Genomic DNA, 23,313 nt, shown 5'->3' on the forward strand with positions numbered 1-23,313 from the left:
CTGTCCCTCCCAGTGCTGTTGGAAACATTAAGTATTGTACTGTAAAAACATTCCAAGTGGAATAAATTGCCAACAGCTGCTTCCTCTTAACTCCTCCTAGATTATCACATACTCTAAGACTATTTCCAATTTTGCACGCTTTGTTAACTAACTTTTATTACACTTCACCGGCTTGTACTATGTTTCCTACAAGGGTTTTTGCAAACCACATAAACTCAAAAGGTACTTTGACTTCTTGTTAACCGTTAACCCTGACCCTCCCCACCACTCACCTTAGGTTCTGCTCAGGTAATCCGTGAAGACCCAAGCTATCTGGGCGATCTCGTCTTCTCCTGTACAGACCTGAATACGACAATTCTTTCAGCTGCAATGTGGTCATTTTGCTCTACCCACTGTTTCGCCACCAGACATACACACACACACACACACACACACACACACACACACACACACACACACACACACACACACACACACACACACACACACACACACACACACACACAGAGGTTTCTGTCCAGCCACACAGCTGCCAAATTGCCTGGGCAGAATACTGTATCTTGAGCCGAGTGCCTGCACACCTGCATTGATCAGAATTACAAGCCTTTTACACACAGGCAGCTGCATTGCTTCCTGTTTCTCACAGGTACACGCCCTCTAGGAGGGCACTCTGTTTCCTTTAGCAGTCAGCCTTGTACCTAAGGGATGCTTCTCTGACAAGCCAGCTGTTGTGCCCAGATCAGAAGCAAATCAAACCACTCACTGTGGAAGGGGGGGAGGGAGAGAAGCTCCATAAACCCAACAAAACCTGGAGTAAACTTATTCAGCCCACTTCCTGCCTCTTGCAAATCAGCTCAAAAAAAACAACAAAAAAAACACAAAAAACACAACACAACACACACACACACAAAACACCACCTCAGGAGTGACTGAATTGTTCTACCACCACGAAATGTCCCAAGCAACACCTATTAGCACATCACTGATCAGGGTATTTCGGTGACTTTCAATCTCGAATTGATTCCACAGACAAGTTAAAAAAACAAATAGTGAAAGAAAATGATGGAAAACCTAAGACTGAAACAATTCTCCAAAAGTCGGCTGCAGGCAGAAAATAACAAATCAAACCCCTTCTAAATAAAATCCAAGACTGAGTAAGGAAACTACTGCTTTCAACATGTTTCTCCCACATCAAAAGTTGTCATCTTACATCGCTTCATCGGGACATGGCCTACTGGAAACTATGGAAACATGAAAAGAATAAAACCTTTCCTGAAAAAGAGGAAGCTGACAACCAGCTGTTTACAAGTCATATATGCCCCAATGAACCTTGCAACAAAACCTTAGCTCTTATGAACTGTAATAATAAACAAACTGATGTACAATTCAACCAAAACCTGAAGGAAAACAGACCACTATGTGCCTCCCATGTGCACGGTGCAGGCAGGGGAGGGGAAGAGAAGGCTGCATTCATACTGTAAAAATATATGTGAGATGTTGAATTTTATATTTACAGAACTGAGAGTCAGGTCAAAAAGTACCTTACAATAAAAGAAATCCATCCATAACGTTTGGAATTGCTTGTCTGTTTTTGTACAGAACATCCAGTCACACCAGACTGCTATGAGCAGGCATGGTGGCTGAGAAAAAAAGGCCAATCTAGCCCAGCACCTTATTTCCTACAGTGTCCACCTAGGTATGTCTCAGAGACCCAAAGCAACACCAGGACAGCAACGGCACGGAAAGATACAGAGTTGCAGAACGCAGACATTCATTTAGAAGAAGAAGAGGAAGATTATGGTTACCGTACTCTTCATCACAGGAGCTTAGGAAGATCTAACTATCTGTATACAGAAACACATAAAATCACAATGTAGAAGCATATAAAATCACAAATAGCAGTGAGCACACTTATTCTCTGCAAGTTTGTATTTTTAACTGGTTCTTAAGGGACAAGAAGGCAGGTGATGACCAGATCTCTAACAGAACCAAGTTGCCATTAAAAAAACAACAACAACCCTGCTGCAGTAGCCTTAATCTCTCCCTCCCTCCCTCCAGTCAAGAATTTAGACAAAAGCTTTATTGTTCCTCTTCCTTTGACCAGAAAAGATGTACAGTGGACCCTCGACTTACAGACGGCTCGACTTACAGACTTTTCGAGTTACAGACTTCTCTGGCTGCAAAATTTAGATTTGACTTGCAGCCAGAGAATCGACTTAGAGACCAGAAAAAAACCAAAATGGAATAAAAATAGAATAAAAACCACTGGTTATGGGATTAATCGGTTTTCAGTGCATTGTAGGTCAATGGAGATTCGACTTACAGACTTTTCAACTTGCAGCCACCATTCCAATACGGATTAATTCCTTAAGCAGAGGGTCCACTGTACTGGAGAAGAAAACTCTACTGGTTGTGTGCAAATAGAACTACATCCAGTGCCACCTAGTGACTATATTGTATAATAGCATCATGTGCACAGAAATACATTTTTAATCACTTCAACTAAGAATCTCAGAGTCTTTTTATTTAAAGATTTATTTGTTTAATGAAGCTTATAACTAACACAATGAAGGCTCTGGTAATGAAACATGATATGCTTTTATATTTACAGTGGGGTCTTGACTTAAGAACGGCTTGAGTTAAGAACATTTTGACTTAAGAACCGCTCTCATAGGAAAATATTGACTTAAGTACTTAGATTTGAGTTACGAACTGAAAAAAAAACACGTGGGAGGCAGGGAAAGTGCAAAATGTGAACTTTCAGTTAACTGTTGGCCAGTGAAAAGGGTGCCTGTCTGCTTCCTCACTCCTCCCAGCGTTTAGAGAGTGGATTGGGAGACAGTCTTCAGACTGCCTGGTACTGTACTGCCTGGACTGTATTTTCCCTGCCTTCCCTGAACCTTTCTTGACCTAAGAAAAAAAGAAACAAAATATCCCCCTCTAGTGGTCGAAGGTGGAATAGCAGCTTCCCATTAGTTTCTATGGACGGAAAAGAGCAGACACGGATCAAATGGTTTTCAATGCATTCCTATGGGAAATGCAGATTTGACTTGAGAACATGACTTGAGAACCGCCTTCCAATACGGATTAAGTTCTCAAGTCAAGACCCCACTGTATATGCCTTCTTTAATGTGCTCAGTACTTTACATGAGTCATTTTAATCTTCTTATCAAACTGGATACAAGCCCTTCTCTAACCTCAAATATATGTAATTTAGCTAGAGCTAGCTAGAAAGTATGTAGAAGAATAGGAACTATAATGATTGGCCTAAACTCAATGCAGGAGAATGGAGTCATGGAACTGGAGTTTAGTGCAATAACTTCTAAGAAGATAAATTTTTATTCCTTAAGAAACCAAGCTGAAGACCTGGCTCTTCCACCAGGCTTTTCCTGACCATTAAGTTTTTAAGATCTCAGCCTCCCTTTTACCATCCTTTAAACCACCCTTTCGTCATCCTTTTTACCATCTTCATAGCCATCTGTTTTAATTTATCCCGCTGGTTATAGTATGTGTTTGAATTATGTATTGTTATTATTTTTATCATGTTTTGATATTGTGTTGTTTATCTTGTTAGCTGCCCAGAGTGGCCTGGTTGCCAGATGGTGCATGGTATAAATCCAATAAAGGAATAAGCCGATTAAACTATTCTGTATACTACAGCAATTGTTGCCAACCTTGATTCCCCAGATGTTCTTGGACTACAACTTCTAGAAATCCTGGACAGCACAGCTAGTGGTGAAGGCTTCTGGGAATTGTAGTCCAAGAGCATCTGAGGGCCCAAGGTTGGGAACTATTGGTCTACATTATTAACATACCTTTAAGAATCATGTCTTATTTGATAGACTTGTGTCCAATCCTTCCTCCAGGGAATTCGGGACCATATGTACATTTCTGTCTTCACAAAAAACATATGAAATATATTAGAAAGAGAAGAAGCGGGGGGGGGGAGGCTAGCCCACAGTTATTCAGAGAATTGTTTAGCTGAGTCAGGATTGGAACTTGGATCTAATTTAGCATTCTAACCACTAATAGTCCTTCCTCACTTCCTAGAAGGGCAGAATTCCAAACTTAAATATTAACAGCAACCAAGGCCACTCAATGTGTCTATCATGTAGCCATGTTTTCTGGCAATTCTCCAAACCAGAAAACTCTCTTGTTTTTTTAGTGGTTCCCAAACTTGGATCCCCAGATGTTCTTGGACTAAAATTCCCAAAACCTTCACCGCTAGCTGTGCTGTCCAGGATTTCTGGAAGTTGTAGTCCAAGAACATCTGGGGACCCAAGGTTGAAAACGGGCTGCTCTTAAAACATCCATTAGCAGATGGTTAATGCTGCTACAATAGCGATTAAGTCTAGTAATTAACAGTTTATACAACAAAGAAAGCTCTGTTTGGGTCACCTTTTCAGTGCTCTTTCTTCAGTGAACAAATCAGCAGAATTATTGTAAGAACATAATCAGCATATAATAGTATTACATTTCCATCGACAGAAAAGTCAGCCCCCAGGAAAGTACATTAAACCAAACAAACTCCAAGATTTAAAACTCTGATAGCAATGCAAAAAATAACATACAGACTTTATCTGCCAACGCAGTAGTCTGAATTATCCGTCACGTTTGCTATACAAACCAACATGCAGAATTAGAGAGAGGAAAAAGGCTACTGCATATTCATTTTGTAGTAATTGGAGTGTACAGTACAGTATTCTCCAAAGCACATGACGTGAATGGCAGCTTGTTTTGCATGAGCAACTGACAAGCTAGCAGATCAGATGTTTACGGGACCATATCTGCACCATCTAACATAGCTCCAAGGTCAAAATCTTAGTTGAATCACGATGTGCAGAAGAACTTATAGGAGATGCAAACAGACCCAGACAAGAACTTAAGAAACAAACACATCTAAACTTTCTAATGACGTACAACATAAATTTATTAATCTTACAGGTGCTGCTAGACTCTCCTCCTAACATAATTTCTTATGCTTTGTTTATGCAACTGAATTTGGAGAATATTTCCATGGTTCCATACTATGGAAGTAAATCCTCACTTGTTTCTTTCTTGCATGAGAGGCCTGCAAATTGCAAAATTATTCTACCTCAAACGGTTATGGTTTATTGTTTTGTTCTGCTTTGCTTTTAGTGTGGTCAACAGAGAGGAGAGTGAGAAGGAGATGGATTTTTTTGGGTGTGAACTGAACAAAATCACACTGTAACGCAAATGATGCAAAGTGAAAAATGACAACGGCAGCGGCTTTGTTGCACTCACTTTTGAGGATCAGAACGGTCTGTGCCTTTTAAAATAATTCTTCAGTTGTTCTGTGCCCACTCATTGTTTCTGCTTTGTTTGCCAAAGGGAAGGGATACTAGTTTTATGCAAATTATGCATCATAGAACAAGATTTACATCGGATACAAGTAAAACAAGAAAAAAATAACACACCTTGTCTCACTCTGATCTTTATACATGTATTTTAATTGTTGTATGCTGCCTTGTGTTCCTTTATCGGAAGAAAGGTGGGATGTAAATAAAATAGGTAGGTAAGCAGACAAGATAGACAGGTGGTTTGTAAATAAAGCAGACAGACAGAACATAAAATTTTTTATTTGGCTTAAATTCTTTTTCATCAAGTCAAAACCACCTACATCAATGAGAATAATTTATTATGTTTCGCATCCCTGCTTGGTGCAGCAGTCTAAGCAAATACTGTACACTGTTTATCCATATACAGTGGACCCTTGACTTACAGACGGCTTGACTTACAGACTTTTTGAGTTACAGACTTCTCTGGCCGCAAAATTTAGGTTTGACTTGCAGCCTGAGAATTGACTTCCAGACCAGAAAAAAACCAAAATGGAACAAAAACGGCCTGTTACGGGATTAATCGGTTTTCAATGCACTGTAGGTCAATGGAGACTTGACCTACAGACTTTTTGACTTGAGAACCGCCTTCTAATACGGATTAAGTTCTCAAGTCAAGACCCCACTGTAGAGTTTGGAGAAGTTGCTTTTTGGATCACAAGAGGCTGTACTGGCTGAGGGGCTCTGGGATGTAATGTACTGTAATATAACTAATCATTCCAAGATATGGAATGAAAAATCTAGCAGCTTTTCAGATAAATTCAGTTGTCTGTCTCTAACCCATTCACAGAAACACACACAGTCTTAGGCTATAAACTTACACTCATACACCTAGGAACATACCTCTGAGTAGACACACATACTGTAGGTTTGCATGCCCATCAGCTAGATGCATGCTGCAACTTTCCATCCTCGTTACAAAATTTTATTTCATATACCTCCCACACGGACTCTTTCCTCAATTCTCCCTTCCCTTTGGTCTTTACTTTCGTCTTCCCTAGTTCCTCTAGACCAGTCTCTCTTTTATTGGCGAAATATGCTACCCCTTAACAACATGGCCTACTTTTTTCCTAGGTCCCTCCAGCTTTAATTCTCACAGGCTCATCTCCCAGTCTATGCCCTGTTGGGTCTAATTAGGTCATTAATCTGTGCATCAGGCTGGTCTCACTAACTGCTGCTAGAGATTTCACCATTACCTGCAGCCAACTTTTGTGTACTGTACAACAAGATGTACATTTGGAACAAGTAAAACAATCAAAGAACAGAGGTCAGAGATACACCTGGGGAGAAGGCTCTTAAAGGTAAGTGTGGCAATGCTTCATAGAAAATTGCTTTCTCCAAAATAGATTTTGAGGTGTATTTTAGTTTAGAACACTGCTTCTTCTTGTTCACTGCTACTGGAGGCTGGAAATCATCAATGCCAGACTGATTTGGGATATGGATGATAATGTGCTACATCAAAAGTAGTCTCAAATTTTCTTCACTCAGTACAGTAAGTTTTCCTACACTGCTTTTCCCATTCATTTTTACTCTGAATGATCAGCTGTGAAAATGTGCATTATTCATTTCTCAAAAGATGACCAAGGTACGGTATTCTATTTTCATTCATTTAATGAGTTTTATGATACCCTGGTCTTTATTAATCCATCTCATTTCTCCACTGCTGACTACCTTCTCAGTTAAAGAAATTCATTTACATCTTTTAATATATAAGTTATTCCTTATGATTAAAAAACTAAACTGCAACAACAGTTACTAATACACAGCTCTGCAATGTTCTACAGAAGACACAAAAAGGTGCTTCCAGATTGAGAGGTCTTATTGCTACCAGTCAAGAGACACTGTGCAGTTTTCCATCTTTTCTTTCTTAACGTATTTTATATGGCAAGAAAAAAATGTAAGTAGCAGAAAGGAAAAGACAAGGATTCTAAGGGAAAGAGATGTGATCCTCTCTTTCCCCTCTAAATTTCTAGGAATAAACTTGGGCAATAGTTCTATGAGAACCTTATCTGGAAACATGTAGAATTTATAAGGCTGACAATCCTCATCTGTCAAAGAAGAAGAAAGTCTTTTCTTCTGATACACCTGGCAATTTCAATAATTTTTTTATTACACCTACCTGTGTTTGTGTTCTGTGCCATCAAGTTGGAACCGATTTAAAGTATAACAACCCTAATAAGGCTTTCAAGGTAAGTGAGATATTTAAGGAATGGTTTGATCAGTTCTACTCCCACAGTGAACTTCCATGGTCAAGTGACGATTTCAACCCTATTCTTCAGAGTCTTAGCCCACCACTATATCCACTATACCAGTGATCCCCAACCTTGGGCCTCCAGGTGTTCTTGAACTACAACTCCCAGAAGCCTTCACCACCACCTCTGCTGGCCAGGATTTCTGGGAGTTGAAGTCCAAGAACATCTGGAGGCCCAAGGTTGGGGACCACTGCACTATACTACACTCCGCCTAGTTGCAGGGAAACAAACTCACAGCCTGAGTTTATCTATATAGTTTAAGCTCTCTTGTACTCTGTCTCAGGTACTTCTTTGCTCATACCCACCTCTGCACTGGTTTAAATGGTTATTTATTCCCCAAAACTACACTGAAATGACCCATAACCTCTAATTACATGGGGGTAGATTGCTGACTTTCAATTCATTTCAGCTTTGGGAATAACCTCTTGAGTATGTAAGCAAGACAGAGACTGAGGTGAGGTTATGTGTGTGTTATTTTCCAAAAATTACTGATTGTGTAAACTGGTATTTGGTGTAAACCACCCTGATTTGACATGTTCCAGTTTAATTATGCTGATCAAACTTTTCCTAAATAAACATTACAAACAGGCTACATTATTTTATATTAGATGTAACATCTACCACTTGCTCAATCTGAGAAAAATGAGAATTAGCCAACATATATTATTATATGCCAGGAAAATTTAACCTGTTTCATGCCTCTTCACCTTCCAGTACCCTTGGGGTAATGTAGCTAAAAAGGTAATTGGTACACTTTTTAATTTTTTAGAATTAGGTCTAGAAAAACATGTCCTGAATATCTTACAACTCATGCTGCACTGAAGCCTCAGAGGACACTTGGATCTAGTTCTTATAAAATGCACAAGCAGGTAAAGTGAACTCCCAAGAACACACTACAGAGTTCAATGGAAGAAAGTAAGTACAGAGCAGATACCTATCACTGGTTTCAGAAAGAAACTTGCAGGTTTAGTATCAGCTAGCTAATCTATCACAAATTAAGACTTTTGGTATACTGGCACCACCAGGAACACTCTGAGTAACAAATATTCCCAATGGATATTTCCTAAAAATAATGCACTATTCCCAGAATTTCAGATTTTGCTCTGGGTAATCCATATACTTGTCTTTTTCCAAGCTGTTCTGGAGTGACCCACAAAGATAATATCACTTAGTTTCCTTCTTTACATCCAAGCAGCAAGAGGCTCCTCAATCTGGAATTATGAAGATGATGTTTTACAAACTCCTGTAATTCAATTCTCGTCACTGTTCAAACTGTCATTCATTTTTCCAACAAATGACAGTTTGATCTGCTTGCAGAAGCAGTAAAAGGTCTTTGCAAAGCTAAGCAGAAACCTCTGAACAGTCAGGGACAGAACCCATGAACAAAGGTACATTTTAATTAGAAAAGCCAATGGAATCTGAAAGAAAGTTTTAAAATTCTATTTGCTATACTATTTAAGTGTGTGATGTAAAAGCATCATGAACTAGGGCTTACTCCTGCAAAGTGATATACTCTAAAGATAAGTAGAATTTACTTAAGGGACGTGGTGGCGCTGCGGGCTAAACCGCAGAAGCCTGTGTTGCAGGGTCAGAAGACCAAGCAGTCGTAAGATCGAATCCACGCAATGGAATGAGCTCCCGTTGCTTCTCCCAGCTCCCGCCAACCTAGCGGTTTGAAAGCATGCAAATGTAAGTAGATAGGTGAAAAGGTTTGCCAGAATTGGAGCCCACCATTCACAGTTGTTCTTAATGAGTTCAGGAGGAATACCATCGCATCCTGGGGCCTTACCAATTTTCAGTTGGTTTACAAGGTCTTTTATTTCAGAGACTGATACAGGGTGCCATTCTGGTAGATTCATATAAAGACGACTCACATGAAATGAGGAATTGTCTCTTTTGGCATAAAGCTCGTGGAAGTGGGCTTCCCACACACGAGCATTAATATAGGAGTTCATCCTAACTGAAAGATTGTTGGTAGTAAGTGTTATGGATTCCCAAAATGATTTCATATCTTTCCCCCTGACTGCTTTGATAAGTTTTTCCCATTCTATCTGTTGAGCTCTCCTTTTTTTCTCTTTAATTAATTTCTTATAGTCTTTCTTAAGTTGCAGCAGTTCCTCCACTTCCATTGATGATGGGTTTTTGTTTTTATTCTGTTTAAATTTTGAAATTACCAGTTTTTTTGCATCAACACACTCCTTATCAAACCAGTTATAGGACCTGCGCTTGTTAGTATGGGTTTTTGCTGATTTATTTGAATCAGCTAAGTCTACTAGTTTATTTATTAGTGTTTCATACAGCGCAATTACATTGCTACTTTGGCCCGCTTTGAGAAAGGTGGAATGGATCTCAGAGAACTGATTGTTATTAAGTAGATTAGTGAAATAGATTGCGGCCTTTCCTGACCATTTGATCCTGGAGTTGGTTAATATCATCTCAGGATTCACAGGCAAGGCCTTCTCAATATGAGTGTGGTGTTCTTGTAATTTCAGGTATAATTTTAGTGGCAGATGATCACTATCAATCCTACTGTCGATCACCAGATTAATGGCGGTATTCAGTATGTTACAGCTGACAATCATATAATCTATGGTACTCATCCTCGTTCCCGACCAGAAAGAGAATTCCCCTGGTATATCACCTGAAGTACTTCCATTTAATATGTGTAGGTCAAGCCGATAAACTAACTGTGCCAAATAAGACCTGCATAATTACTGATAGTATCTTTAAAGAGGCGCCTAGTAACTATGGGGAAGTGTAATCCATCAGGTGGGCATAAATTATAAGCAGCATAAAGAGCAGAGTCATTTGTACCCAATCTGGCATTAAAATCACCACCAATTATCATTTGGCCATCATTAGTTAGCAAAAGGTTTTGAATATAGGTTTCAAGATCTTGGTAAATCCGTTCAATCTGGGCATTCCGTCTCTGGGGTGGTAAATATACATTGATGAACACTATTGTACTGTGATTAAATTTGACCTTCACTGCTGCAGCATTTTGATTAAGGGAGGGGAGTTTGGTCATTATAATATTGAGCTTAGTTGAAACCAATATAAGAAGGCCACCCTTGGCTCTGCCCCTCTTTTCACTGGGAGTGGCACTTATTTGGTGGGCAGAGTAACCATTAACTTCAATTTCCCCTAGTGCCCAAGTCTCTTGCAGCAATAAGATATCGAATTTAGAGAGATACTTGATGAAGGAATTGTCATTGCTCTTTGCATTCCATCCTGCTATATTCCATGACAGAACAGAGATGGTGTCATTTATAGCTATCTGTCAGTCCATAAGATCAGGAGATAGGGAAGGATCCTGGATGTTAAGATTGAAAGGTGCAGCCATGTCAGTCGTTCCAGAGCAATGCATGTCTGCAGATTGAATTGTGCTGTGTAGCGGTAGAGTGGGTTGAGTTGCCGTTTTTAGAGGGCTGCGTTGAGAGGTCGTGTCCTTCTCCGAAGTGGTTAATGTTCGAAGTTCAGAATCAAATGATTTTCGTGAACTAGCCCCATGCATGAGATGTCCTTTGTTGTTTTCAGTTTCTTCACCATCTAAGGTAATCAGAGCTGGTATATCCTGATGAGGTACCATCTGATGCTTAAGATCTCGCTTAGGTTCTTGTATCTGGCTGTTATCATTACTTGCTGTTGGATATTGATTGAGGGGTGCAGCTTTGGCTTGTAAACCCGAGTCATCCGTTGTTAGGTAACTTCTCAGTGGTATGGTCTTATTACATACGGAAGCAACACTAGCTTTGACTTCCTCCCATTTATTGTTAAGGTCAATCAAGGGAGCTTGTGTTTCTTCTCTATTGCAAAGGGAAGACCTGTGATCAGATAAGGGGAAGATCATTGAGTTCTTTGACTGTACCCTTATTGATTTCCCAGCATTGGAATCAGATCTAAAGTTGAAGTCTTCCCTGGTTACTCTTTGAGGATTGCTCCCAGGGATCAAGGAAGTAGGCCTGCTCCATAGAGGGGGCAAAGTTGATGGTTCAGAAAAAACTCTTGAGGGAGTAATTTGCAATTTGCCCAGAAAAGTTCTCATTTTTAGGAGAATGAGAGGGATCACAGCATGTTCAAAGGTGAGACAAACTCTTTTATGACCATACTTGTGCGGGAGCCATCGAATATTCTTGAGGTCAATCTTCCGCACTTCTATATTTAACAGTTGACTCAGGGAGATCATCACTGATCTATGTGTCTCCCATCTCTTTCTGTTGATGGCAATTGGAGCAATTTGTAACATCACCTGAGTGCTCTGAAAGATCTTTGATGACTTTGTCTCCCTATTCAATTGGGAAGCCAATTGTTGTGGAGCCAGTTGCTGTATGCCATCTTTACGGCTGAATCTGCCGTCTGCCTTTTCTTTGAACCCCCTGGTTTGTGTATTATCCTTGGGTTGAAGAAGGGTCTCAGTAAGTTTCCCCAGAGCACTTTCAACTGAGTTCATTTGGTTGCAAACCCGTTGTAGGTTATCAAAGATGGCTATTACTGTTTGGGCTGTTAGGAGACATTGTTCAGCTAGAAATTTAGCATGGTTACTTTCAGAGGTGAACTGAACTTTTTGGGGGGTAAGGGGAGTACAAGGTGTCGAAATTGCAGATAAGTCACAAGCACCCGGTGGGGACGAGAGTGTTCCCTCTCTCAGCAAAGCAAATCTGTTATTAGTGAGAATGCTGGAAGCTATAGGTAATGTAGCAAGGTTACTCACAGGACAGTTGGCTGTTACAAACTCATCCATCTTCAGTTGTTTCACCGCCCTTGCAAGCGGCTGCTCCGGGCTGGCTCTGCATCGTTTACCCCCCATACAGTTCAGCCTTCTCTTTTCAACAACTAGCTACCAAAAGTCCAACTCAGAGCTACAAGTATAGCAATTACGCCTTGCTGCAATTAATCTTGAATGGAAGAGTGGGAGCAGTAAAGCCAGAGATAGCAGCGTCTTGTTATCGTAGCAGCAGCTTCAAGGTTTGTAAATAAGTACTTTAAACTCCCAACTAGGAAGAGAGAGAGCTTGAGACTTCAGAGACAGATTTGGATGTGTCCCAAAAGGAGTCACTTGAGCACCTAAGTGCTCTGAAAATATTAAAAATAAAAATTAAAAAGTTTAAAAGGATTAAAAGGGGAGCAGAGCTTGATACAAACGCTGTTCCTCCCTCAAACCGGAACCCGTAAGTAGATGAATAGGGACCACTTCGGTGGGAAGGTAACAGCGTTCCGTGTCTAAGTCGCACTGGCCATGTGACCACGGAAGATTGTCTTCGGACAAAACGCTGGCTCTATGGCTTGGAAACGGGGATGAGCACCGCCCCCTAGAGCCGAACACGACTGGACAAAAATTGTCAAGGGGAACCTTTACCTTTACCTTTGAATTTACTTACATCATTTGAAATTAACTCTCTCTCTCCTACACCTAAGCAAACAGTGACTCAACAAAAGGACGGACTGAACACACCCAATCATTATAGGGTATTTCCATGGTGTTTTTTTTTAGTTATAAAAACTGGATACATTTGGCGAGGCAATCACAAACTCCTGAACTAGCAAACTGGAAAGAACAGTTGGTACAGAAATCAGTCCAATCCACACTATGTTTCCTAACTGAGCTTGAGAAGTTAGGAGCCATTTATTTATTACTTATATTCCACTCTTCAGCTAGAAAGTTTCATAGAGTGGTTTACATCCAACCTGTAAAAGCAGCAGCATGAAGTTGGCCAAATCATTAAAAAGATAAATTTCAAGGAAGGCATTAAAAGATGGTCAAAAAAGTATGAAGAATATGTTATCGCCGCTCTCAATGCACTACAAATCACAACCAGTTAGTCTTATGGAGTTTCACTTTCAGAATTGCCACAGAATACACAATATGGTTTTATTTCTGCCCCTTTAATCACAACTGATGCTTAAGAGTGGTCTTTTAGGCCAGATGGGTGGGGTATAAATCAAATAAATAAACAAAAATAAATAAAGATGCTCTTCTGTCTTCTAATAGAAATTTTGCCTAAATATACTGTATAGCACTTAGTTTTCTTTCTAGACCTCAGCATGAAACTCACACGTGGTGCTGGTCCAAGGCTTTGGAAAGCTGCAACAGGACAAGGCGGAAGATACAGCCATTCCACCCATTTGGCCAAAAGACCAGGCTGTCCTTTTACGGACTGCTTCTATCCTAACTTGGTGATAATAATATTACACTTAATGTTACAAACTGGTGCTTATTTTTGATTTTTTCCCCCTCTTCCTTACCAGTTCCTTTTCCTTTCCTATCATGTCTTCTAAAGTCTAAGCCAAGTGAAAAATGGGGTTAAAAATACTAAAGGAAGGAAGGAAAGAAGGTCTGTCAGAGAGTTCTTTCTACCAAAGTGGAAAGAATAATCTCCTTAACATTATTGCCTCTGAGATGCATCAAGGTTGGACATGACTCAAGGAAATGACTGTTCCTTATCCTTGCTCATCTTCCTGCTTGCTCATTCTGAGAGGGTAGATGGACTAGATCCACTAGTAAGGACATGGTATACCAAGGCCAGGGAGCTTCAGAAACTGCTGATGAGAGACCTCTACAAGAGTGCGGACCTTAGCAACTGTCCAAACAGTGCCAGCTTCTGTTGTCTGTCTCAGCCCACTAGAGGCAGGGTAATTGGCCATGAGAAGCTCCCAACCTTGTAATTTAAGGTGGAGCTACAGTGAATCCCAGCACTTACAGAAAGAAGACAGATTTACATTATCATGGAAAGGTACATTCAAATCCTTCCTATACCTTGACCCTTTCAGTATGCCTAAGCAACCCTAAAAAAGGGAGTTCCATCAGGATTGAGAGAACCCAAAGAGTTGGAGAAGTGCAAAAATAATCTTCCAAGGGAAACCCTATGGGAAAGAGGATGGAAAACCCCAAAGGGTCCACTGAGGATGGAGTGTTCATGGAATGCTCACTGTTAGAGGAGGAAACAATGTTAAGAGTCTGAACGGAAGAGAATACAGTGGAACCTCTACTTAAGAACTTAATTCGTTTTGGAATGGTGTTCTTAAGTTGAAACGTTCTTAAGTTGAAGCAAAATTTCCCATAGGAATGGACTGAAAACCAATTAATCCGTTCTGGCTGTTTTTTTGTTATGTAGAGGTACGTTCGTACATTGAAGCATTAGTTCCCATAGGAACTAATGCAAAGCTGGTTAATACGTACTCTACCACTAGGGGGAGAATTTTTTTTTTAACCTAAGATGACCTAAGGTTAAAAAAAGAGCAGGAAAGGTTTTTTTTTCCTGTTCTTATCTTGGATTTCTGTTCTCAAGTAGAAGCAAAATTTAGCAAATGGAGCTGTTCTTAAGTTGGATTGTTCTTAAGTAGAGACGTTCTTAAGTAGAGACCCTACTGTATCCTGGAAGAGGAAACTGTTTTCTCATATATATCACTTGGTAAAATAACAAATAGGTGTTAATAAGTGGACACTTCCTTTGCTATTTCCACTAGAATCTTTTCTGTCTTTTTTTGAATGATTCTTCCTTCATTTAACACCACTATCTTGTAAGTAGTTTGAATGTTTCCTTTTGATATTTGCAACTGAGCCACGAAGCCTCCTCTTCTAGAGAAGTGTGGGGCTTCTGTAGAAGAGGAGAATTTAAGACAGAGAAGTATCAGCAGGGTGTAGCAAAGCTTAGTCATTTCCCCATTCCGTATCAGCCGTCCAAGTGACTTCCCTCCTGACTGGTTCAATATGCATGCTTGCCAAAGGACAACTTCCTTAGCAGAATTCTTCCTAGGGGCTCCTTCATATAAAACCATTTACACTAAAAATGAGTTGAGTACAGTAATAGAATTCTACAGCTACATAAAGGCTACAAATAAATGGAATATTTCTTTCCTCTTCTGTTGGCATAAAAGTTCACAGACACACAATCAGCATTGCAACATCTCCCTCTGCTGCTGGAAATCTTCATTTGCTATCTTCCTATGGAAATCATATAAAACTGTGTAAATTGTATTTGGACAGTTCAATACATACCCCAGAATCCTGTTCGGGATTTACAACAGAATACATAATACTGCACAATCAGTTGTATTGGGGTGGGGGAACGTTCCAAAAGGCCATATCTAAGACCAAGGTACACAAGCAGTAAGTATTGCATGCACAGAGTGCTATGGAACCTGTTGTGCTTTCTGAGACCCTGCAGCATTGTACAGTGTGTGCCACAGGCTTATGGTTTCCATTGCACAGCTAGTTGCACAAGAAGGTGGTTTAACACAACTTTTGCATAACTCCATGTTATGCATGTCATATGACTGCCTACATTAACATATATTTCCCTTCTCATTCTCCTTAATAATAATACTGTATTCATGTCCTATAAAGTCAAATTTGACCATACTGACCGTTTCCAGGGTTTCCTAGGTAGAGAATACACAAAAGTGGCTTACCATTCCCTTCTTCAGGGGGTGGGGGTGCCCTGGGACTGTGCAGGTTGCCCACAGCTACACAGGCTAGCTCTTCTCTTTATTCTCCTCAGCTAATATAAAACTCTACTGATGCTGGTTTTTGAATTCATGTTTCTTTTAGATCCTTAGCAACTGGTCCACTTAAGTCTGCCCTATTGCTAGTATCCATGTTATAAAGGGAATCTTAGTCAACCAATAGGTCAAATCTAAACTAAATAAATCTAAATTTTAATGCTGAAAATATTTATGGGAGGAAAATACAGATCAAATTACAGAACGGGCTAGAATAGGAGGTAGTATGGTTGCTTTCTCTTCCACATGAAAAAATGAATTTCTTGAATTTCTACTTCAGAAGTTTCCTGGGAGTACCCATGTTAATTTACAGCCTGGTGTAGGAAAATAAATAATGGTCCGGTGACACCTTAAAGCTGACAAGTTTTATTTGGCATCAGCTTTTATGGACTGTAGCCCACTTCTTCAGATGTTGCTACAGTTGTGAGTGGTAGTTCATGAAAGCATATGCCAAGAATAACTTGACAGCCTTTTATGGTGCCACAAGATTCTTTTGAGCATTCTGAATTTCTGCAAACCACATATCTGTTAAAGACATACAGACCTTTTATATGCAATTTCCCCAGATGTGTGTGTTTTTCTATGTATCTTTTATCAGAAATCTGTATTGCAAAATTCACAGAAATGGAAAAAAAATGAGGAGTTACTGCATTCCAGTTTGTGTATTACTTGGAGAAGTGAAAATTACGTTGGTTCTCTTTAAAATCTGGAACGAAACAAATGTCCTCAAACCACCCATGGTCTCTTTAGAAGTATGTTTGAAGGAAACTGACTTCCTGATATTGCATAAAGATTTTACTTAAGTTTAAGGGGCAATTTCTTTCCTTTATGGTAAGTGTGGCTTCTCAATAGAGAGAGAACTGGAATAATTAAATTCCTCAGACAGTTGGTGTAGGAAGATCAGTGAGAAAAACAACATGGCTGGAACATGTAGGGGAGGAATTGGAAGTAGAGGAGCTGGTGGTAACTAAGAATTATTCTGAGCAGGAGTTCTGTCTGTTATTGACCAATCTATGTGTAGAAACACAGTTTGAGGAAAAAGAGTTTGAGGTGTGTATGTGTGCTTTAAAAGCATATAGCTTGCACACAATCGTAATGGAAAATGTTTTCAAGAGAATTGGGAAGCAAAAGGGAAACAGCTGAAGGTAGAGTTTAAGTTGCTTTTGTCTAACTTGGCACAATACACAGAACCATTTCCTTCTCCGACCAGGTAAGAAGAGGATCATGAGATGTGTAGCCCACCATATCTGGAGGGCATCAGGCTGGTCTAAGAGACCACTACTCCACCACAACCCATACCTTTGCTACTATAAAGGATCAAAGCAGAATTCTGATTTTGTTTGGGGAAATCGTTGCAAGAAACCGCCAAGTAAAAGCAATGACATGGTAACACAGAGATGAAATCCAAAGGAAACTCTCCTCAGTAGGACCAAAAGAGCCATTCTGTTCCATTCATGTACTGTATTCTATGGTTATTCCAGAAAACCAATTTTCCTCCTCTTTACCAGTCGCTGCCCATGAAAGCTTATCTTAGTAGTAACTTATTTTGCTAGGAATGCCATTTCCTTGAAATGCAGAGATAGTATATAATACCACTAGGTTACAATTCATAACCAAGATACTCAGCCGCAAATCCGCTAAGAAATGGCACCTTAATGGTACATCACTTGAATATAAGATTGTTTAGAGCAGTGCCAGGGGGAAAGCAAAATTATCCAGCAGCACCAACAGCGATGCTGCTGTAGTCATATGCATACTGTGTGACTATGAGGAGTACAAGTGAGTAGTGTTCAGGACAGAGATATCACACTGAAAAGATGAAGCATATTTAGCGGGAGGGGCTGTAGCACAGGGGTAGAGCTCCACCTTTGCATACAAGAGGTCACCAATACCAGGTGTACAGTTGGGAAAACCTGATTCAGTACAATGGATGTACACAGAGTCCTTTAAAACAAAGGTCGTCAATCCCCAGTCCACGGCGCATTGCCGGTCTGTGGCTTGAGCCCGACTGGGCCGCGAAGACAGACCTCCCCCCCGCAAGCACTTCCCTCCCCACAGCTGCTTTGCACACGCGCCAGCGCTGATGTGAGCACTCCCTCACCCCTTCACGCAAGCGCCCCCGCGTGCAAAGCAGCTGTGGGGAGGGGAGTGCATGCAGGGGAGCAGGGGGAGGTCTGTCTTTGCGGCCCGGCGATGGGGGTGGGTGGGCAGGAGCCGGGAGGCAGGGCAAAAGCCGGGTGCTCCAGCTGCTCTCCTCCCGGCGGGCTCCAACCACGCTGGGGTAGGCGCTCCTCGCTGCCTTCAGCAGTCCGATGCCGCCACTGGTGCCTCCAGCTCCAGAACCGGCACCAGTGGCTGCATTTGAATTTCCCGTGGAGGGCGGCAAGGAGTAAAATAAAATTTGAAAAAGACTCCCAGGGTTCCGCCACCACTGGCACACACTCCCTCACCCCTTCAAGCATGCCTGCCCGCGTGCAGGGGTGGGGTGGGCGCGCAGGGTGGGCAGGCGCTCCGGCGCTTGCGTGAAGTTGGAGAGCGCAAGCACGAAGGGCCGCCCTACCCCCCTCAGAGGCTCTGCCGGTCTGCACTACTAAAAAGGTTGGGGATCGCTGCTTTAAAAGGAGAGTAGCAAAAAGCAGTGAAAGGATGCCTTGTTTACACCCTTTCAAAAACACTCTGTCCACTGATCAGCCAGCTTTAATTGCCATTTACTGTATAATGAAACTGGAGACCAGAAGCGATCCCAGGGGACTTCAGTGAGTTTTGTGGCTCTGTGGCCTGGCGTGGGTCTAGAAGTGGCTGCATTAAACAATACACAATAAATTCTGTTCTTATCTCGTTCCCCGACTTCCCAAGACACTTTGCAAAGGAAAGAATGGCTGGACCAATGTGCATTAACCCTGATGAAGGGGAGGTCATCTCCACTGCACTTCAGAGGCTATATAGTCTGTATACCAGCCCCAGTAGGTTCTTTCCCCTTTCTTCTAGCTCTTCTGAAAACAGAGGCAAAATTCTTCACAACTCTTCATCCAAGGGGCGCAATCGTGATGCAAGAAGAGCAGCAGACGTAGAAAACTACCCTACCCTATTGCTGTAACTAGAGTTTAGCTACAACAAGTCAGCCAATCTGGCACTTTCTTATTGGTCTCATCCCTCTCCAGAAGCATATGCCTAGATACCTATGGGCAGTTATGTTTATTAGACACATTTCTGAAATAACAATGACTACACATTAAGCAATGCACCAGTCATTCAAACTGAAAAAGAGAATTTTAACTTGCAGGCACAAGAACCGACAGCATCCCTGAAAGAACGAAATACAGTATTAAGGTGAACATACTCACATTTTGTCTGTCTGCCAGCAAATGAGCTAGTGAACGAACCATAACCATATATAGCTTTATGTTAAATATTCTGTGTTCAGTCAGCTTCCCTATTATCAGTAGTGATAAAAAGCAGCATGACTTAGCAAACCACTTCCTATTATTTTCCACCATGAATTTCTCTTGAAAAAAAAATTAATACCCAGCATAAACAAAGTCTACAATAGACTACCCTTTCAAACCCAATGGTCAGACACCGGAAGAGGTATTATTAAAATGCAATTTCCTCCCATTCCTTCACAGGTTACATTTCAAAACACAGTGCTGCCTAAAACACAAGGAGAGCTGCATGTACAGCACCCAACCTGGGTAAAACAAAGAGAGAAACCAAGGCAGTGGACCTGAATAAACCACCTGCATAAAAATCAGAGGTTACCAAATTCCCAAAGGCTGCTCATGTCACCAACACCTTAATACGGCAACACTGAGATCTGCTGCTCCTTAAGACACCACTGGACCCAGAGTTCTTTTGTCACACCGTTCTCCTGTTGCCTCCCTAATCTACTCTGCCTTTACCACTCATAAACCACCACTCTGTCCCTTCCTGTGGCTCCCATTTCAACTCTGTATAACTTGCTTTTAACATTTCCTTCCATTCTAATGCTTGTTTCCTTTTTCCTTTTTCCTTCTTCCCAGTTTAGGCTGGAAATACCTCAAGGAAAGGTGCCATGTTTTTTCTGACATAACCTAAGAATGCTATATATTACATCTATACAAAAGCGAAACACAAAGCATGCTGCTTATAAATTGCCTCACAGTGCTTAAAAGTCTGGGCAGTTTACAAGTTAATTATGCAGGCTACATATTACCCAATGAGTTGGGTACTCATTTTACCAACCTTTGAAGGACAGAAGGATGAGTTAATCTTGAGTTGGCTACCTGGTATTGAAACCCAGGTCCTGAGCACAGTTTTGGCTGCAGTTCAGCAATTTAACCACTGTGCCACGAGGCTCCTGTGGCAGCAGGAACAGCAATTAAACAGTGGTTTAATCAACTCTCAGAATCCAACTTTAGCATACACAGTAGTGTTGTGATTTTGTGAGGTTGGGTGTTGTTTTGTTTGGGAGGACAGGAATGGGAGATTTGAAATGTAGCATGAAAATATTAACATATCGGTGCCTTAAAACAGCTAGGTACAATCAAGCTACAAATCAGACAATTCATAAGGGAATGAATTATGTATTCAAAGCTGCCTGTCTGAATCAATTGCACTTATAAGAACTTAATAATAATTGTATGCTGTCAAGTCAATTCTGGCTTATAGTAACCCTTTTCAGGGTTTTCTAGGTGGCGAGTGCTGAGAAGTAATTTACTATGCCTTCCTCTGGGACTGTGCGGTTTTGCCCAAGGCTAGCCAGGCTGGCTCTTCTGGGACGCACATTTGGAAATTGAGCTCCTAACGTCTGGCTCTCCATGCAGATACCTTACTTATTGAACTAATGCTGATTATATTCTGCACAAAGTTCTCAAAATGAAATTCCTACAAATGTGCTATAGATAAAAAGAAGCATATGTATTCCTTTACAACATGAAAAGTGTCTCAAATATATAAACTAGTGCTACATTAACCGCTTTCATAGTAGCATACAGAAAAATAAAATGTTGATTCATGATGTTATTAATATTTTTGTGGCTTCAAGGAAAATGGAGATAAATGTACAGTGTGAGACAACTAGGGTATTGCTGCCACGTTTTCCTATTTTTTATTTTGTTTTGCACCCACTCTCTATGAAGCAGGTTTCACACAGTGGGCAGACCGTGTGGACTTCAAAGCAATGGCTCCAGAGCCCGCCCTTTCTGAAGTCTCTTGAACCAACTGTAACAGGATGGAGGATTACAGATCTGTTTACACAGAATGAGGAATTCAGGTTCCCTGAGACACATTTTGCACCATGAGTCAGAAAAAGATAAACATTTAGCCTGACAAACAGTGCAAAGTCCTGCTTCCTCAACACTGCCTCATGGCACTGTTTGCCAAAATGAAATGAGCAAAAAACATGGGACACAGGGCACACTGCAGATGACGCCGTGGCTTAAGATAAGAAGTAGGCAGTTTTAGTTGATAAAGTTCCACAATTTATCAAATTCTTCAGGCTGTTTTTTTAGAATGCAAAACCTTCTCTTGGCAGCTACTAATGCACGAAGAATACAACCATAAGTATATTTAAAGAAAAACCCAGAATTAATTTTTTAAAAATTCCAACAGAAATAGTATAAAAGACATCCTATGCCAAAAATACATACATATTTTTAAGCAATCAAAACCATTACTACTCTCATTTAACAACCAACCAAAGAGAAAGGCATGGGAATTGAACAATCTTTCCTCCAGGCCTCTGGTAATGGGGCTTGATGAACTTCAGTTGGCAAAACATTCCAGAGACATGAGGCCATTTTGGTACCCACTAGTCTAATTGCTCTTTGAATCATACAAGCTATGTCAACTATCACTGTGGAGCTTAAAGTACAAGATAGGCTGGTAGAGAGAAACACAATCTTTAACACAATTCCAGGCTTTTTCAGTTAAAACACACAGAAACAGATGAGCATATAGCTTGCTATCTACTGTACTTTGCTTCTGCTGTGGTTTGGTCTGCCCTACTTTCTAGCGAAGACGTGTTTTAAGCAAGAGGGATCCACCCCACCACTTTTTCAAGCTATTCCACTCCTGCACAGCAGATGGAACACTGGGTGCGGCACTACTCTGAGCTATATTCTAGAGAGAATGTAGTAACCGAAGAGGCATTAAATAACATTGAGTGCCTGCCTGTCTTGGAAGAGCTGGACAGTGAAACAACTTTAGCAGAAATAAAAGCGGCCTTGGATTCCCTTGCCTCCAGCAAGGCCCCTGGGATGGATAACATTCCTGTTGAATTGCTGAAGTGTTGTAAAGAGACCATCACCACTGAGCTGTATGAAATCTTTTGTCTTTGCTGGAGGGAAGGTGGAGTACCACAGGACATGAACGATGCAAACATCATCACATTGTACAAGAACAAAGGAGACAGAGGCGACTGCAATAACTACTGTGGCATCTCTCTTCTCAGCGTTGTAGGGAAGCTGCTTGCCTGTGTTGTGCTGAAGAGACTCCAGGTACTTGTAGACAAAGTCTATCTAGAATCACAGTGTGGATTTTGAGCTAATAGATCCAACAATGACATGGTATTTTCCCTCAGACAGTTGCAGAAGAAATGTAGGGAACAATGACAGCCACTTTTTGTGGCCTTCATAGATCTTACAAAGGCCTTTGATTTGGTTAGCAGGGATGGCCTTTTTAAAATACTTCCCAAGATTGGATGTCCACCTCGACTCCTTAACATCATCAGGTCCTTTCATGAGGAAATGAAGGGCACTGTAGTTTTTGATGGCTCAACTTCTGAACCCTTTGACATCCGGAGTGGAGTGAAACAGGGCTGTGTCTTTGTGCCAACCCTGTTTGGGATCTTTTTTCTGTCATGCTGAAGTGCGCTCTTGGAACTGCAACAGAAGGCGTCTATCTCCGGACTAGATCATATGGAAAGCTCTTTAATCTCTCTAGATTGAGAGCAAAGACCAAAGTCCAACTGAAATGCATGCGGTACTTCCTCTTCACCGATGATGCAGCTGCTGTTGCCCACTCTGCTGAAGACCTCCAACAATTCATGAATCGTTTTAGCAAGGCCTGCTAAGACTTTGGATTAACAATCAACCTGAAGAAAACACAAGTCATGGGCCAGGGAGTGGACTCACCTCCCTCTATTACCATCTCTGCACAAGAATTGGAGTTTTTTCATAATTTTGTGTACCTTGGCTCAATGATCTCTGGCACTTTCTCCCTAAATG

General features: G+C 41.0%; 1 protein-coding gene across 5 annotated transcripts in view; it reads right to left on the reverse strand.

Moving 5' to 3' along the window:
* LIMS1 (LIM zinc finger domain containing 1) overlaps positions 1-23,313 on the reverse strand; it is a 100,990-nt gene that overhangs the window by 44,739 nt on the left and 32,938 nt on the right. For 2 of the 5 annotated variants that reach the window (XM_078391468.1, XM_072994554.2), the window contains exon 1: positions 19,453-21,819. The exons of 1 other annotated variant lie outside the window; for it this stretch is intronic. Coding sequence is in view for 2 of the 4 variants with exons in the window: in XM_020784018.3 (XP_020639677.1) it covers positions 273-379 (107 nt within the window). In the remaining 2 variants the exon portion in view is untranslated. Of the gene's footprint in view, positions 1-272; positions 9,064-19,452; positions 21,820-23,313 lie in introns of those variants that run through there. 2 more of the 5 variants (XM_020784018.3, XM_072994550.2) reach the window with 1 other exon arrangement.

Source organism: Pogona vitticeps, chromosome 3, assembly GCF_051106095.1.
Source record: "Pogona vitticeps strain Pit_001003342236 chromosome 3, PviZW2.1, whole genome shotgun sequence".
Lineage (NCBI taxonomy): Eukaryota > Metazoa > Chordata > Lepidosauria > Squamata > Agamidae > Pogona > Pogona vitticeps.